This window comes from Hyperolius riggenbachi, chromosome 5, assembly GCF_040937935.1.
Source record: "Hyperolius riggenbachi isolate aHypRig1 chromosome 5, aHypRig1.pri, whole genome shotgun sequence".
Taxonomy (NCBI): domain Eukaryota; kingdom Metazoa; phylum Chordata; class Amphibia; order Anura; family Hyperoliidae; genus Hyperolius; species Hyperolius riggenbachi.
Genome location: NC_090650.1, coordinates 147,692,388 through 147,710,237, shown reverse-complemented (window position 1 = coordinate 147,710,237; position 17,850 = coordinate 147,692,388). Strand labels below are relative to the sequence as shown.

General features: G+C 43.2%; 1 protein-coding gene across 1 annotated transcript in view; it reads left to right on the top strand.

Annotated features, from left to right (window-relative positions):
* Nucleotides 1-16,259, top strand: part of VOPP1 (VOPP1 WW domain binding protein) — a 318,831-nt gene extending 302,572 nt beyond the window's left edge. Inside the window, exons 3-5 of the mRNA XM_068234511.1 lie at nt 4,401-4,478; nt 12,899-13,035; nt 15,490-16,259. Coding sequence (XP_068090612.1) covers nt 4,401-4,478; nt 12,899-13,035; nt 15,490-15,665 — 391 coding nt within the window. The 3' untranslated portion in view covers nt 15,666-16,259. The remainder of the gene's footprint in view (nt 1-4,400; nt 4,479-12,898; nt 13,036-15,489) is intronic.
* Nucleotides 16,260-17,850: the final 1,591 nt, after the last annotated feature.

Genomic DNA, 17,850 nt, shown 5'->3' with positions numbered 1-17,850 from the left:
TTATGTGCTCCACTACTTATTCCAATCAGAGGAGAAGAAGGAGATGGGCACAGCTGCTAAAATACCCTTTATTGTGGCTGTGTTGACACAAAAAAGCTTACAGCAAGGGGGGGGGGGGGGGGGGGATAAGTCTGACAGCTGTTTCGCAGGGACTAGCCCTGCTTCATCAGAGACAGCGTATATTGAGACAAACATGTCTTAAATAGTGAGCTATCTCTCTTACCTTCTCCTCCAGCACGCCCTGGAACGTACGCTGCGTTGTCTGCGGGTCACCGCCCTCCTCCTACTCCAGTCACGTGGATGGCTCTAGCTAGTCAGCGAGCCGCGGGTCTCCCCGCTCTGTAATCCGATCATGACACCAGACGTCACTGGGGGCGGTGTATAGCAGCTGGCTGCGCTGAGGGGACAAGATGTTGACCCTATCAGCGCTCCAGGTTGCCTTAGACAGGAGGTACTGCCAGTCTCTCACCCCAGCAAAACGAGCAACCCTCATTACCTCTGCCATTCGCTGCAGGTCTCCCTGCCTATGCAGACGCAGAGGTGTCAGTGTTCTCCCCAGAATTTTTTTCCAGCTGGGTGGCATGAAAAAGTAGCCGGGTGGCATGAAAAAGTAGCCGGGTGGGTTGAGATGAAAATGCAGGGCAACTCTGCTTACAGCATAGGAGGATGTGAGGAGGTGAGCCGATGACAGCCGGGTGGTCACCAAATCTAGCCGGGTGGAGCACCCGGCTAAAAGAGCCTGGGGAGAACACTGGGTGTAATTTCATTGGGCAGCTTAAATGCAGGCAAAGAGAGCGGCAGGCAGGGTGATAGTGATCATTTGGCTCCTATAGAATAATACAGAAGTAAGTATTAAAATAAGAAAAGTGAACACATAAAAAAACCATCAACTACCCGCAATGAAGGAAGCAATCTACTCTAAAGGACATAACATTGCATCACTATGGATTCAATTATACTTATTTAGGAAGCAGTGAAGCTCATTCCTATCATTAAGCCCCAGGGCTCCACAGGCTCCTGTCAAAGAAATGATTCTAGCCTATTGTTGCAATAAGATCTCTTCACGATTACCCCCTCTATGTGGGATCTCCACCGTGACAATTCCAGTGAATTTTAAACAATCATTGTTTCCTCTGTGGTGATCTCTAACATGTCTGATCAACCTCCACGCACCTTCCCCAGTTTTAACTGAGTTACAATGTTCTTGAAAGCGGGTACACAGCATTCAAGTTGTTTGGCCAATGTACAAACTGCCACATTAGCAGATAATACAATACACCACAAATTTGGTGCGACAATGTATAACATTTTTGATTTGCAATACTTGGCCTCCTAACTGAATGCTGTGTCCCGCTTTAAATTGGTGGCAGTGTGTGCAGTTACCACACTTAAAGCCCCCTGTTGGTAGCATTCTTTCTAGCCAGTTGAACTGCTTTTGTTGTCTAAATTCACTGCCAGTTATAGCATCGCCTATGGTACTGGCTTTTTTGAAGGAGATCATTGGTCTATTTTTAGCCACATCGACCAAGTAAGGATCATTGTGCAGGACATGCCAGTGTCGATAGACAATACTTTTAATACATTCTGCCATGGGCGAGAAATCAAAAATACAAGTGAATCTCTGGTTTGATTCCGGGAGGCATTACAATAAGGTTTTTTTGATGTTCCTATTTTTTAACAGTGATCCCTTTTCAAGGAAGTCTGCTCTTTTGAATGCTGAATTAACCTCCTTCATGTCATATCCCCTATTAGCCAGTCTCACGGCCAGCTCTTGACTCTGTTTGAGAAAGTCACAACGTCTGGAATAATTCCTTTTAAGACGTACAAACTGGCTGTAGGGGATAGACCTAATCATGTGTGCTGGATGATAACTGGTATTCAGGAGCATTGAATTGGTGGCAGTGGATTTACAATGTCCCCTTGTGTGGAGGCGCCCACCCTGAAGGAACATCTCTAAGTCCAAAAACTCCAACCGGCTGCCACCCAACACACCAGGGAACTGCATGTTGAACCTGTTGGAGTTCAGGAATTCAAAAAACTGGTTAAAATGGACTGACTGGAGTAGGAGGAGGGGGGTGTCCCGCAGACAGCGCAGCGTGCGTTCCAGGGCGTGCTGGAGGAGGAGGCAAGAGTGATGGCTCACTATTTAAGACATGTTTGTTTCAATATACGCTGTTTCTGATGAAGCAGGGCTAGTCCCTGCGAAACAGATGTCAGACTTGTCCTTCCCCCCCCCCCCACTGCTGTAAGCTTTTTTGTGTCAACCCAGCTGTGCCCATCTCCTTCTTCTCCTCTGATTGAAATTGTGGACTACCAATTGAGCACGCTGCAGGTAAGCCAAGTGTGGCAGTATCCACCCCTGCTGCATTTTGTGCAAGTGCTTTCTCCTCTCCATATTTCCACTACTTATTCCCTTTTAAGAATCAACCACCGATATTCAGATTCTTGCAAAATGTAAGCCCTGGCTATCGGAAAGGCTAGGTACATCTAGGTACATAGGTGTATCACACCTCGTGCAGCCTCAGATCAACAGGATTTAATAATCTGCTCACCCTCAGACACCACCTGAAAAAGCCTTCCATCATGCAGCTCCTACCCTGTGGAACTCCTTACCACCCTGAAATAAGACAGCACACTCTCTGAGGGCTCGTTCACACTAGGGGCGTTGTTGGTCTTTTTCCAAGCGCAGGCGATTTGCATAATTGCCCACAAACGCTTGTGCAATGAATCTCTATGAGAAGGTTCATATCAGCGCGTTGTGTCCGCTTTGCGGTCCGCCAAGTGGTGCCTGTACCATTTTTGGGGCGTTTTTGCTATAATGTATAAGAAAAAGGTATAAGAAAAACGCAAAATGCTCACAAAATCGATTTGTGCGGCGATTGCGTTCGCGTTTTTAAGAATAAATACATTGTATTTTTTTTCTTTTCCAGGTCAAAGAGTTTACTTCCTGACTTGGGTCATGGAGTGAATGCTCTGGAAAACGCGTAGAAAAACGCTTTTAACTAAAACGCAGCACGCAGTGGAGTGCCGGGAGGCGCTAAAAAAAATGTGCACATAAACGCAAAACGCTTGCGCTTGCGTTTTTAGATGTGAACGAGGCCTGAAGGTGTTTAAATCAGATTGCACGCCCTGCTGTTCAGTCTTGCACGGATGAATGTGTAGCTCTTTCCTCTATAAGTCCTCCTGCTATTATGCTATTATGAATAGACCTGTTATGTACTGTGGTTCCTGTGGGAAAAAAACACTTTACAAATGTTGTTGTTGTTTATGGGCAAAGATTCAAATAACAGCTCTCCCTAGTATTATTCTTTGGCTCACATATTGTTTGTGCAATGTGTTACAGCAAGATGAAAACAGCTGATCTGTTGGAGCAATACACTCTGCCTCACTGAGTTTCCTGCTGCATATCTTGATCATTACAAAAAACCATCAAAGGAGGGTGGGGATTTTAGCAAAATGGTTCTTTGAAATTAGTTTATTTTATTTTACATTTATGGTCTGCATGATTGACTGGGGGTTTCTTTGTACCACTTACAAACTCTATTGACTGATGTAGCAGCCAGGGTGTCTGGTGTCAAACCTGAAGCTTAGTTCAGTATCACAGGCAGGCAGGGGAACACATTTTATGGACTTTAAATTTTAAGGCACACGGAAAGGCTCATATTTTCCCACATGTAAGTTGCAAAAGTAGAGGTAAAACTTTTTACTGTCACTTTGATTTTTTCCCCCTTAAATAACCTCCTCCCCCAACTAACACTACAGGGGGCTCCGCACCCCTAGAGTTCTTCCATCATACTCCCTATAGGGGACCTCAGTTTTCAGGATGACATCACTGACCATCCCATACTGCTTCTCTTCTTACATCTTCCAGGATTCCAGCTATCTCGTTATACCACATCCCCAATCCTATCTCTCCCTTTGAAATGAACAATGGATGGATGTATTGCATAAGTCTCCTGTGCCGAGGTCCTGTTCCCACCTGCCCCATAGTCTTGCCCTCTATTAGGACTGAATGAAGGGGAAGTTATGGCTGTTCAAGCAATTCTCCCTTCCAATCATGGGTGCCTGGCAACTTACTTCCTCATCCCAAAAGGGAGTCCAAGTCAGTGCAATGATTAAGTGACCCTTAAACTCCCCAGGGACCAAGCCAGAAAGGGAAGTGGGAGGGACCCTGAGGTGATGGCCAGGGAAAAAATCCTGGCCATCTGTTTTTGTTTGTATATGTGTCTTTTGGGGTGAAAAGTGGTTCTAATGACTGTTCTATTTACAGAACCTGTGATATGAATATTTCATAATGGTTACATTTTACAATTAATCCATGAATCTCATTAATCTCATTAGTAATTAATCCATTAATCTCATTTTACTTCAATATTTTAACTTGACATTTCTTGTTTTAGATGTCGAGCATATGAAGACTGCTGTGGATCCAGATGCTGTGTGCGGGCTCTCTCTATCCAGAGACTATGGTATTTCTGGTGGGTTGGTTTTTTTTGCATATGGCTGTTATGAGTGCAAAGACAAAGCAGTTTTTAATTTGTATTAGTAGCCACTAGTGTGAAGTTTGTCAATGCTGGCAGTTATCCTCAGGGTCTTATGGGCAATAGCTCATTCAACCCCAAAGCTCATGATTTAAAGTCTCTTTTTTTTTTTTTAAAGAAAACCCGAGGTGTGTTTAAAGAATGTTATCTGCATACAGAGGCTGGATCTGCCTATACAGCCCAGCCTCTGTTGCTATCCCAAACCCCACTAAGGTCCCCCTGCAATCTGCAATCCCTCATAAATCACAGCCATGCTGTGAGGCTGTGTTTACATCTGTAGTGTCAGTCTCAGCTGCTCCCCCGCCTCCTGCATAGCTCCGGTCCCTGCCCCGTCCCTTCCCTCCAATCAGCAGGGAGGGAAGGGATGCAGGCGGGGACTGGAGTTCTGCAGGAGGCGGGGAGAGCAGCAGACTGACACTATAGAGATAAACACAGCCAGCTCTGACAAGCTGTTTGTCAGCAGCATGGCTGTGATTTATGAGGGATTGCAGAGTGCAGGGGGTCCTTAGGGGGGTTTGGGATAGCAACAGAGGCTGGGCTGTATAGGCAGATCCAGCCTCTGTATGCAGATAATATTCTTCAAACCCACCTCGGGTTCTCTTTAAAGCATCTTTGATTGTTTTATTTTTAAGATGTGCAGAGAGAAATTTCAGCCAGGGACCCACATGCCCCATGAATTGGAGCACACTTACCTATGTACTCTTTAAAGTACCACAGCAATGCAACATAAATCAATAATAAAAATATGGCAGGACATTAGACTGACTATGGTAGGGATTGGATTGTGAGCTCCTCTGAGGACAGTCAGTGACATGCCGTTGTACTCTGTAAAGTGCCACAGAAGATGTCAGTGCTATATAGACACAATAATAATAATATGGTAGGACATTAAACTATGACCATGGTAGGATTAGATTGTGAGCTCCTCCGAGGACAGTCATTGACATGACTATGTACTTTGTAAAGTGCTGCAGAAAATGTCTGTGCTCTATAGACACAATAATAATAATATGGTAGGACATTAAACTATGACTATGGTAGGGATTAGATTGTGGGCTCCTCTGAGGACAGTCAGTGATGTGACTGTGCACTCTGTATATTCCTGTGCTATATAAAAATATTTAGCATTATGACCAGAGTTGGGCTTTAACTTATGTGGTGCATCCGTTGTGTTCCAGAGAAAGCCCTGTAAAGAGCGCAGTAGTCAGTACCAGTTGGCTTGACTCCTCTTTACCCGCTGATGGGTGCGGAAGGTGGGTGAGGAGTATTGTCATCTGAGAATTGGGAAACGTCTCCACTAAGACAACAGAAGCAGTAAAAACCTAACAGTAACTTTCCCTACGCTATCACGATGTGAATAAAATAAAAATGTAGACCTCCAGTTTAGCAACACTTCCAATCAGCATTATTAAAGCATATCTGTCACCAGCCTTACTACAATAAACTTGTGACACAAAAGTGATTTTTTTTCTTTTTTTTAGGAAAAAAGAATTCCCTAAGGCCAGAAACCCACTAGGAGCGATTTGTAATCGCTAGTGATTTGGAAAAGCTCTTGCTAATGCAATGGAATGGGGGATTTTTATAAAATCCCATCGCTCTAGTGGGATCACACCCATGGTATTACATTAGTAAGAGTTTTCAAATCGCAAAGCACTCAAAAAACGCTCCTAGTGGGTTTCTGCCCTTAGGGTTGTATACATTGCCCGGATTCCTATTTTCTTAACCATTTACCACTGGGGCCTAGTTGCCCACATCAAGGTTGGTGGCTGCAGGCTCTATTTGCCTATATCAAATATGGCAGCCACATATATCCCTAACCCTAATGATGTGCTTTAAAGGGACACTGTAGGGGGTCAGGGGAAAATTAGTTGAAGTTACCCGGGACTTCTAATGCTCCCCCACAGACATCCTGTGCACGTGCAGCCACTCCCCAATGCTCTGTCCCCGCCTCTGGTTCACTTCTGGAATTTCAGACTTTAAAGTCTAAAAACCACTGCGCCTGCGTTGCCGTGTCCTCACTCCCGCTGACGGCACCAAAAGTGTATAGTACAAGCCCAGTATGCTCTGTGACTACGCCGTGCCCTCCTGTTGACATCAGGGGAAGCGAGGACACGGCAACGCAGGCGCAGTGGTTTTCAGACTTTAAAGTCTGAAATTCCAGAAGTGAACCGGAGGCGGGGCCGGAGCATCGGTGAGTGGCTGCGCGGGCACAGGATGCCTGCGGGGGACCATTAGAAGCCCCGGGTAACTTCAACTCATTTTCCTCCGACCCCCCTACAGTATCCCTTTAAGGGCTGATTCACACTGCAAGAGCTTTTTAAACGCTAGAGATTTTAAAAACTCTTGATAATGCAATGCTATGGGGGATTTTTACAAAATCACATCACTGTAGTGTGAACACTCACATAGGATAACATTAGCAAGAGCTTTTAAAATCACAAAGCACTTAGAAAAGCTTTTGTAGTATGAATGAGCCCTTAGAGATAAAGCCTCAGAATGGCCAAGGTTGAGCTAGGAACAAAGTGGCAAATTAAAGGCTTTGTTTACCTCTGAAAACACACCCTACATCCTAGGTTCTCAATGTGTGGTACGCGGGGGTACTTTTGATGGTTCTAGGCGATACTCAGGCTTGATTTACTTAGCCAAGAATAACAAATTTTGAGTTTTAGAAAATGATAAAGCTTATTTTAAACAACGCCAAATTAGTATTTTAGCTAATTAAAAGCAATAGTAAAGGCTTGGAAATTGTTTAGAACCAATTGTCATGTACTATGATTAAATATATATTTGTCAAGGTATACTTGTGATAATGTTTACTATGCTAGGGGGTACTTAGTGAGTAAGTGGTTTTAAAATGGGTACATACCAATAAAATGTTGAGAAACACTGCCCTACATTACATAAACTCATATCAGGATGTGTGACCAAATCAAACACATACCAAACACTTTATAAAAAATGCATGCACAAAGCAATGTTTAGTGAAATGTGTTAATATGGTGCAAATCAGTGCTGCTCATCAGGATTCCGGATATCTAGGTAACCCAGATATCCGAACTATTTTATGCTATCCGATTCGGATTCCGGATTTTTAAAAAATCCGGCTAGCTATCTGCAGATATTTGGACGCATAACGCAGATATCCACGGATATTGCGGGTATCCTGATCCGAAATACTGTAACTAAGGAGATGACATCCTGGAGCCAATCAGAGGGCTCCCAGCAGAAGCCCTAGCAACCAATCGCAGAGGGGAACCCTGGCCAGCTCCACCTGACCTCATTGAGCCAATCAGGGGGCTCCCAGCCTAAACCCTGGCACCCAATCATAGAAAGGAACACTGGCTAGCCCCCCTGTATATAAGGAGGGCTGCCATGATGAGACATATCGTCTTAGCTTGCTGAATGCTCACTGAGAGACATGCTCCAGTGCTGGTGGCCTAGCAAGGGCTGTACACAGTTATAAACCTAAAGCTATTGGTAGGTGAACAGAGGCGCCAGAAGGATAAAAGTACATAAAATTTTTTTAAAAATTGCTGGGAGGAAGTGGTGGACTCGCCTCCGTTAAAGCAGACACCAAGGACTGTAAATATATAGATATACACATTTATTGAAAATACCCCAAAGATGCAACGCGTTTCGCGGGCACAGCCCACTTCTTCAGGCAATAAGCAGGGGATAAACAACAGCAATTCAGTTATAGCAAGCAGAGCACCTCTGTGCCACACAGAGGTGCTCTGCTTGCTATAACTGAATTGCTGTTGTTTATCCCCTGCTTATTGCCTGAAGAAGTGGGCTGTGCCCGCGAAACGCGTTGCATCTTTGGGGTATTTTCAATAAATGTGTATATCTATATATTTACAGTCCTTGGTGTCTGCTTTAACGGAGGCGAGTCCACCACTTCCTCCCAGCAATTTTTAAAAATGTTTTATGTACTTTTATCCTTCTGGCGCCTCTGTTCACCTACCAATATATTTGATCCACCCCAGGTGGAGGGGTGATCTACCCCCTTTCTTCCTATCTACAGAGAGCGACTTCTTAATCCTGAGTGAGGACAGGTCTAATCTCCTCACCTGCCTAATGAGTGGTTACCTAGGTGGTAACCCGTGTTTGTGAGTATTATCTCACTGTTTCATTTATCCAATAAATTTTGACATACTACACCATATTGGGCTCTCGATTTCTCTTTAACTTTATAAACCTAAAGCTGTTCAGTGATTAACCCCTTCACTATCACTACACTATTGTTAAATCATTAATTAGCTTGATGTAATTTGTGTGACAGTCAGAGTGTGTGCTGCAGGCAGCTGCTATGTGTCTGTGTGTGTGCTGTGCACAGACCAGGCCAGTTGCTGCCTGCTGGCCAGCTATTAGCCTTAGGTATAGGTTAGGGATTAGGGGATAGGATTACTGTGTTATTGTGTAGTTAGTACTGTAGTACTGCAGTCAGTGCTAGTAGTTGTTAGAGGAGTAGTACTACTACTGTGTTAGCTTTCTACAGAACTGCTGTGCTGTGAGCAGTGACAGTGTGACAGTTAGTGTGCACTAGTGTCTTCTCTTCTGCTGTCTGACTGTGACTCGACACGTGGCACGTGTCACTTGCCACGTGTCTCGTTGCACTTGCCAAGTGCCGTGTGTTAGCTAGCGTTAGCTTTCTACAGAACTGCTGTGCTGTGAGCAGTGCCAGTGTGACAGTTAGTGTGCACTAGTGTCTTCTCTTCTGCTGTCTGACTGTGACTCCGCACTTGCCAAGTCCCACTTGGCAAGTGCCACACGTGACACTTGGCAAGTGCCACACGTGGCAAGTGCCAATTGCCACATCCGGCATGCTCCTGGCACACGTTACACCTGCTGTTGCTGCATTGCCCTGCTCCTGCTGCCTGTGCTGCTCCCACCGCCAGGGCCAGGGTGCCACAGGCCACTGATACCACCTATATTTAACCCAAAACACAATTTCTGCGTAATTTTTTGGAGGTGTCTTGGCTGAAAACTGCCATGGCCCAGTTGTGCGGTTGGACTTTGGACACAATGTGGGCTGCACGACCGCTGTCTGGAACCTAGGCCTAATGTTAATTGACAGCCACTTTTTTTTTTTTTTTTGGGGGGGGGGGGGATTTTAAGTCCCCCACATCATCAATTAGTGTTCCCCTTTACAAAATAATGATGCTACATGCCTCATATACCCTGAAACACATTTTTAAAGCAATTTAAATGCCACTTCCGTTTTTTTTCTATCCGGATATACGAATTTGCCCGGATATCCCGAATACTAGAATCGGATATCCGATTCGGATCAGAAAATTTTGAACTCGGATATCCGACCTGGATCGGATAGCGGATTTTGAAAAGGAGTATCTGAGCAGCACTAGTGCAAATGAACATTGTAGCCTGAGTGGAGAGGATACAGCACTGCTGAAAAATGACCTTGAGTGCCATATCCATTGATCTCAATGGTTATCTTCTTTAAAGAGAACCTAAACTGAAAATAAAAAGTCTAAATATCCATACACACGTCATACTTACCCCCTGTGTAGTCTACTCCTCAATCTCTTTCTCCTCTACTGTGTCTGATTTGCAACTGTGATCAATAGATTTCTGTCCTCCATCTTAAAAATGGCCATTACCCCATAACCGCTTCCAGATCAGCACACTGTTAAACTGTAATATCAGCCACTTGATCTATAGGGAAACATGGCTATTACCTTGCACATTCAGTTGTAACTGACAGCAGCTGATGTATAACTGACAGCAACTGGTATATTTCGGTTCTGACAAAATATTGTCAGAACTGGAAGGGATCACTGTAAGAAGAAAACGGTGAGCTTCTGAGAGGAACTGACGGCAAGGTAAGCATGTAATATTCATTTGCAGCTACGTCATGTGTTTATTTTAAATAATTTTCCTTGCTTCAGGTTTCCTTTAAGCCTGGTACACACCATGCAATGTCTCATCAGATAGATGGGTCCATAGATAATTTCCAACAGATCCGAGCTGATTTCCGATCGTTTTTCTGATCACTTTTATGCAAATCGATCAGACAAACGATTGGAAGACTACAGCTGTAGGAGGGCTCCTTTATAATTTTGACAGTTAACCTCCCTGGCGGTAACCCCAAACCAGGTTTGGGGTTGGAAATCTACAACTGAGAGCGGTAACCCTGAGCTAGACTCGTGGTGTCCACTGCAAGGTCTATGTAGACTGTAGAGCAATGGCGTACAGCGGGGATTTTCACTCACCTTCCAGACGCCGGCAGCCATTATTCCTGTCCTCCGAGGCTCTGCATCCCCCTGGTGCTGGTCGTCATGATGACAGCCGGCGATCTCACCATAGTGTTACAGCGCCACCCAGAGTACAGAGGGAGAACTGCAGCGCTGAATCCTAGGGAGTTGAGTAAGTGCAGGGGCTGCCACAGATCTCTCTGTGGTATGTTTTGGCATTTTAAGGTCTGAAAGCGTGCTACAAGATTGCATCGTTCTATACAATAAAATCTGGAAATAATCATACCGCCAGGAAGGTTGAAGGACCACTATCATGAAACTTGTAAAAATTTAGAATCATTGTGTATGTATACATGCACAAGGATTTAAAGGAGTTTTGTAGAGTTTTTTTTAAATCAAAAGTGTCACTTACCTGGGGCTTCCAACAGCCCCCTGCAGATATCCTGTCCCACGACATCACTGAAGAATCCTCCGTTCCCTGCCATGGGTCACCATCCAATTATTTCTTTAACTAGACAAATGTTACTGCGGCTGTACGGCCAGGGCTGTGCACGTCCTCTCTCCAGTCTCCTGGAGCTTACTGCGCAGGCTCAGTACGAGAGAAAACGTCATACTGCGCCTGCGCAGTAAACTCCCGGAGACACGGGCGAAGACGTGCGCGGCCATGGCCGTGCAGCTGCAGTGACATTCGTCTAGTTAGACTAATAATAGACTAATAATTGGACGGTGACCCGCGGCAGGGAATGGAGGATCTTTCCGTGACGGTGCGGGACAGGATATCTGCAGGGGGCTGTTAGTGTCACTTACCTGGGACTTCTTTTTATTTTAAAAACTGCTACAGAATCCCTTTAACATTTTATATCTTTTTTGTGATAGTGATCTTTTAAGCAAAAGGTCAGTACTAAATGTGGACAGCAGCACAATAGCAAATACTATATGTAGTGCAGATAATAGGATAAGCATTCCACAAGTTTATCATCATAGTGAAACAACACACGTCTACGTGTAAAACAGAATTTAAACACTTGTTTCTGAAATCTTCAGGCTTTATTGTATCCAAAATAAAATGCTGCTGCAGCAGCAGATAAGTACACAAATAGCAGCAATGCATATGAGTGCTCCCTGGGCCAGCCCAAAATAGAACTCATATCCACACTCACTGCTTGAGTAGCTGTTTGCTGCTGTGGGTTAATAATTTGTATACAATAAAGCCTTGCAATTTTAAGAACGAATGCTCAGATGTTCACATATTGATTGTTACATTAGACCAATAAAAAGTAAAAAAAAAAAAGAAAAAAAGACCCTTGTTATGGAATTTGTACTCCGTGTGTGCAGATGCAGAGACCCCTGTGTCAAACATATTTACCATTTTCAACATATAAGATGCACTTAGGGCTGATTCACACTGCAAGAGCTTTTTATAAGCATTAGTGATTTGAAAAGCTCTGGCTAATGCAATACTATGAGGGATTTTTACAAAATCACATCGCTCCAGTGAGAACACACACACACAATAACATTAGCAAGAGCTTTTAAAATCACAAAGTGCTTAGAAAAGCTCTTGTAGTGTGAACTAGCCCTTAGAGCACAAAAACCAGGGGGGGGGGAAAATGTAACTAAACCTGGTGCGTCCACTGTCCAGGAGCGTCTTGAAGATGTTCTTCCCCAATTATTGTGTCCTCCTTTGCTCCCCGTGTCTTCCCTTGCCCCCCCCTTTATCTGATACAGCAATACAAACTGCCGATCCGCCGGGACCCTGAGGACTCCCAGTATTCTCCCCGTGTCGTCCTCCAGATCTGAGCATGTCTCCTCCGCTCCCCGTGTGTAAATACAATTAGCGGCATCGTGGTTCAACCTAATCCCCAGTTCCAGTGGCGATCACAGACCTCTCCACCCCGTGTGGCTCCCCCTGGCGACTCCTTCTGCTGATTGCATCATCAGCATCAAGTCAGCAGTTCATATTGGCAAGCAATAGTAAGTCAGGGACTCCCTGTAATGGGCAAACAAGATGAAGAGACTTTCTCCCCATTTTTTGGGGTGAAAGTGCGTATTATATGCTAAAAAATACAGTAGTCATAGCCTTTCAATGGAAAATTACAAAATAAAATCTACAAATCTGAGTCTTTTACTGTCTTCCTCTAGGTTCCTGCTGATGATGGGCGTTCTGTTTTGCTGTGGAGCAGGCTTCTTCATAAGAAGGAGGATGTATCCTCCACTGCTAGTTGAAGAACCAACATTTAACGTATCATACACAAGGCAAACTCCTGGGCCTCCACCAGGTCAGGCTTTTCTTTCCTTAACATAAATTTAGTCATAATCATTTTGTTCAAAAGGTTATTATTTGCAATGAAATACCAACTGTAAATCATCTGTTAAATATCTACAGTTCACTAAAATAGCCGTGAACTGCCTACATGCCTATTAAGCCACATTAAAACTTTTTTTTTTTTTGCATAAGAAGCTGGAGGCAGTGAATTCACCATCTGTCAGCTGCTCCTGTGCATTGTCCGGGTGCATGGTGGTGCTCAGTAGGGGTGGTGTAGAGGCGGCCCCTCATGGAGTTACATCTGAGTGCCACCTCTCATATACAGAATGTCAGTTTTCTGCCTCCAGGTAACACCACTTCATGTCAAGTGATGACACGTGTGTTGTTTAGCTACATTTTAATTGCACCCAAATGGAGCTCTTGGTTGGCAGCTGGGGGATGAACTGCCTCACAAGCATGTAGTTCAGCCTCCTGTTTGAAACAGGCCTAAAGGTTCATATACACCTACCATCTGCCAAACTTGTCTGTTAAGCCCCATACAACTTTTGTTGTGAAACAAGTTGAAACGACTAGAAAAAGTATTTTGCTATTGTTCAAACAGTTTTTAAGATGATTAGAAGTCAATCCAACAGTTGGATTGACTTCTTATCAGTCTTAGCAGCTTTTTGAACAATAGCAAAATACTTTTTTGTTGTTTCAACTTGTTTCACAACAAAAGCTGTTTGCCAATTGTGTTGCATAAAAGATCGCTGTTGAGCGTGTGAATGGGGCTTAACAGACATGTAGGGCAGATAGTTGGACAGATAGTTGGTAGGTGTGTAAGAACCTTAAAGAGGAACTCCAGTAAAAATAATGCAATAAAAAAAAGTGCTTGATTTTTACAATAATTATGTATAAATGATTTAGTCAGTGCCTGCCCATTGTAAAATCTTTTAAATCCCTGATTTACATTCTGACAGTTATTACATGGTGACATTTATACTGTTGGCAGGTGATGTAGCTGCTGCATGTTTTTTTGGCAGTTGGAAGCAGCTGTAAACAGCTATTTCCCACAATGCAGCAAGGTTCCCAGACAGGAAACTGCCAGGAGTACGTACTCAAAGAGTTTCTTGTGGAAGGGGTTTCACCACAATATCAGTCATACTTTGTACAGCGCCACGGAATATGTTGGTGCTTTATAAATCAATAATAATACATCACCCCCTGATGGTCTGTTTGTGAAAAGGAAAAGATTTCTCATGTAAATGGGGGTATCAGCTACTGATTGGGATAAAGTTCAATTCTTGGTCGGAGTTTCTCTTTAAGGATGCAGCTGGACTAAACTCAGAGGGTCTGATTCAATTTAATTATCTCTGGAGATATATTTGTAACTTTTGCAAATAAGGGCTTGTAATTAGTGATACAAAATGCAAAAAAATACACCTTTATTTCCCCCAAAAATATTGTGACCGTACATTGTACTAGGGACATAATTTAAATGTAATAACTGGGACAAATATGCAATTAAAATGTGTGGGTTTTATTTACAGTAGCATTTTTTATTTTCAACTTTATCTTCATTGCACAAATGTTTATATTCCTCAGTACATCAGACTGCATACAAGTTACTTGCTTGTCTGCGGATGCCTTAGGATAGTGTAATTTAAAAATGGCTGCTGCCAAATTTCGGCACAGAGTGAAGCCACTCTTGGGGTGGGGAGGGGGCTGGCACCCAAATTAGTCGATGAGCACTACTATAGCTGTAATTCTCATTACGGCCTACGGCAGCACCCAAATGATTGGGACAGCGCTGCTCCGAAATTAGCCGATTTGTTAGGATGTGTGTCTGGGTTTGAAAAATAGATTTTTTTATTTTTTTTTAAATGTTCTCCAGCGTTTTGTTTTGTTTTTTTCAATCCTCTGGTTCCATATAAACAAAAAAATGTTCTGTGATTTATGCTGCTCTTCTTTGTTTTCTGCTTTGATGTTGTTTTCTTTTTATAAAAACTGTTTTTATAGTGGCCCAGTCTAGATAGGCACAAATGGTTAAGATCTAGCTCCACTACAAACTATTAAAGAATAGAGCAAAGTAACAGAAAAGCACATAACCATTCACATGAACAACATACAACAGTGTCATCTTGTGATTTATTATACACACAGTTTAAACACAAAACATTTGTTGTTTAAATCCCCCCAGAGTAGTTATACCAAATAGAAGATTCACAGTATAGTTTGTAGTATTTCAGTTTTTAGCAACGTTCCCTAAACTTCCATAAGTCACAGTATGCTGCAATGTAAGGGCCACTTTGCAGGCGCTGGTCCTTTAAGCAATAAAACCTGTTGCAGCAGAAGGTGTTGCAGTTATTGAAACATCATCTTATACAGTTAGCTACGATCAGTTTGACAACCAGAAAATAACATATTACAGTTTTTTCCCTATGCATCTGCTCTCTATTAACAATGGGTTACTTTTTTCTGACTTTAGGACCTCCACAACCGGGAATGCCCTATTATTCAGATCCAGGAGGGAATTTAGCACCTACTCCAACTTTTCACATGCAACTGAACTCACCGCAAGGAAACCCAGCATTTCCACCACCCCCTTCCTACTACAACACACCACCACCACCCTATGAGCAAGTGGTTAAATCATGCAAATGAAGAAATTTTGCACTTGGCAATTTTTTCTTATATCTGACTTTTTACAACTATGTCCATTTCACCATGAGGAGGACTTCTCTTGGCATGATACTTGCTATAATGGCATCAAAGCATTGCATGCCCTTACCGGGCCCAGGAAATAGAACAAATCTTTCTAGGAATTGGTTGCAATACTGCCAGTTTTCAACTTTCTAGTTCATGTTATCTACTCAGCATAAGCATGGGGGATGAAGAATAAATGCACATTGTCATTGCTGAAAAGGAGTTGTTTTTTTTACATGTTCCTGGTATGTGGCGCTTTCACTGTAACTATGTTGGTGGTGTACAGTACATATTGTTGCCGGTTATTCCAGACAGTGCTAGCAGGTTATGCAGTATCTACATTTTAAGGCATGCTCTTCATGGACATCCTATTGGATACGTTGACTCTCTCATCCCAATATCATAAGCCGTAAATAGAAAATAAAAGTAAAATGTTGTATTGGCAGACACCTGCCTGTGGCTATGTAATAAAACTTGAAAACAAATTAGTAGCTAGAAGTATACAGGTGGGTGTTGGGTTTTTTGCACAAATAAATACTTCTGGCACATTGATGTTGACTCAAGGTAATTGCCATCATCCTCCTGCTGTCATTTTTTTTTTTTACCTACAGTCTGGACACCACTCAAAAATAAACCTTGTATGTGATTTGCTATTTGAATGTGGTGCTTTTTTTACCTGGGTACAAACAGTAACATTGGCTATCATTTATAAAGCAGCATTACCGATTACGGTAATGCAAAGAAAGCTGACTTTACCGAGCACTTAAAGAGAATCTGTATTGTTAAAATCGCACAAAAGTAAACATACCAGTGCGTTAGGGGACATCTCCTATTACCCTCTGTCACAATTTCGCCGCTCCTCGCCGCATTAAAAGTGGTTAAAAACAGTTTTAAAAAGTTTGTTTATAAACAAACAAAATGGCCACCAAAACAGGAAGTAGATTGATGTACAGTATGTCCACACATAGAAAATACATCCATACACAAGCAGGCTGTATACAGCCATCCTTTTGAATCTCAAGAGATCATTTGTGTGTTTCTTTTCCCCTGCAGCTATCTTCCACTGAAGTGTCAGGCTATTTCTTCCTGCAGAGTGCAGACAGCTGTGCCTGTATGTAATTCCTCAGTATGTGAAAGCCCAGCCAGCTCAGAGGAGGATTTATCCAGCTTGTAAAAGATAATAGAACAGAGAGAAGCTGCACTAATCTAAATATCACACAGGCAGTGTGCAGAGAGGGGCCTGGATGGGGGAGTTCATAGCAGAACCACAACACTGAAGAACTTGGCAGCCTTCCAGACACAGGCCTGACAAGTCTGACAAGAGAGAGATAAGTTGATTTATTACAGAGATGGTGATAGTAGAACGTGCTGCAGTAAGCCAGAACACATTAGAATGGCTTTTGGAACTTGTAGGATGATAAAAAATAGGATGCAATTTTTGTTATGGAGTCTCTTTAAGAAAATGTCATATCATAAAGGCTATGACCGCATGAAAAGCTAAAATTACCGAGCAGGGAGGTTAATTATCAACTTGTGTGGTAAAATACCTCAACAAATGTTGCGGAAAAAAGGGTGAAATTTTACCGGTACCTCTGATGTGCCCAAATCAGTGCGAAGGGTTGGCGAGTCTGTGGGAAGCCAGCATGACTTACACAGAGACTGATAAGCTATGTCTAACAAAAGCAGAAGCCAATAGAAACAACCCGTCTCCTGCTAGTCCCGCTGATAGGTTGCGCAGGCTTCTCGGGTGGAACGACCTTTTGTACCACACAGGCAGGAAGCAGAGAGAACGGAACAGAAGAGGCCTTCCCTGGAGCCCTTCGGCGGTTTGGGTTCCTGTTTGTAATGCAGCGTAGCTTGTAGGTAAATTCCCTAAGCAGGGCATGTCTAAAGTCTCTTGGAAGTTCTTCTAAACAGTGGAAAATAAATAAAATGTTAAGAAAGACTAATGGACAGATTCAGAGCGAGCAGAAGGAGTATAACAAACAGTATATGAATCATGTACAGTGGCAGTTGGCTGATGGTGTAATGAAGGTGTAATGGTTAAGGGCTCTGCCTCTGACACAGAAGACCAGGGTTCGAATCTCGGCTCTGCCTGTTCAGTAAGCCAGCACTAATTCAGTAGGAGACCTTTGGCAAGTCT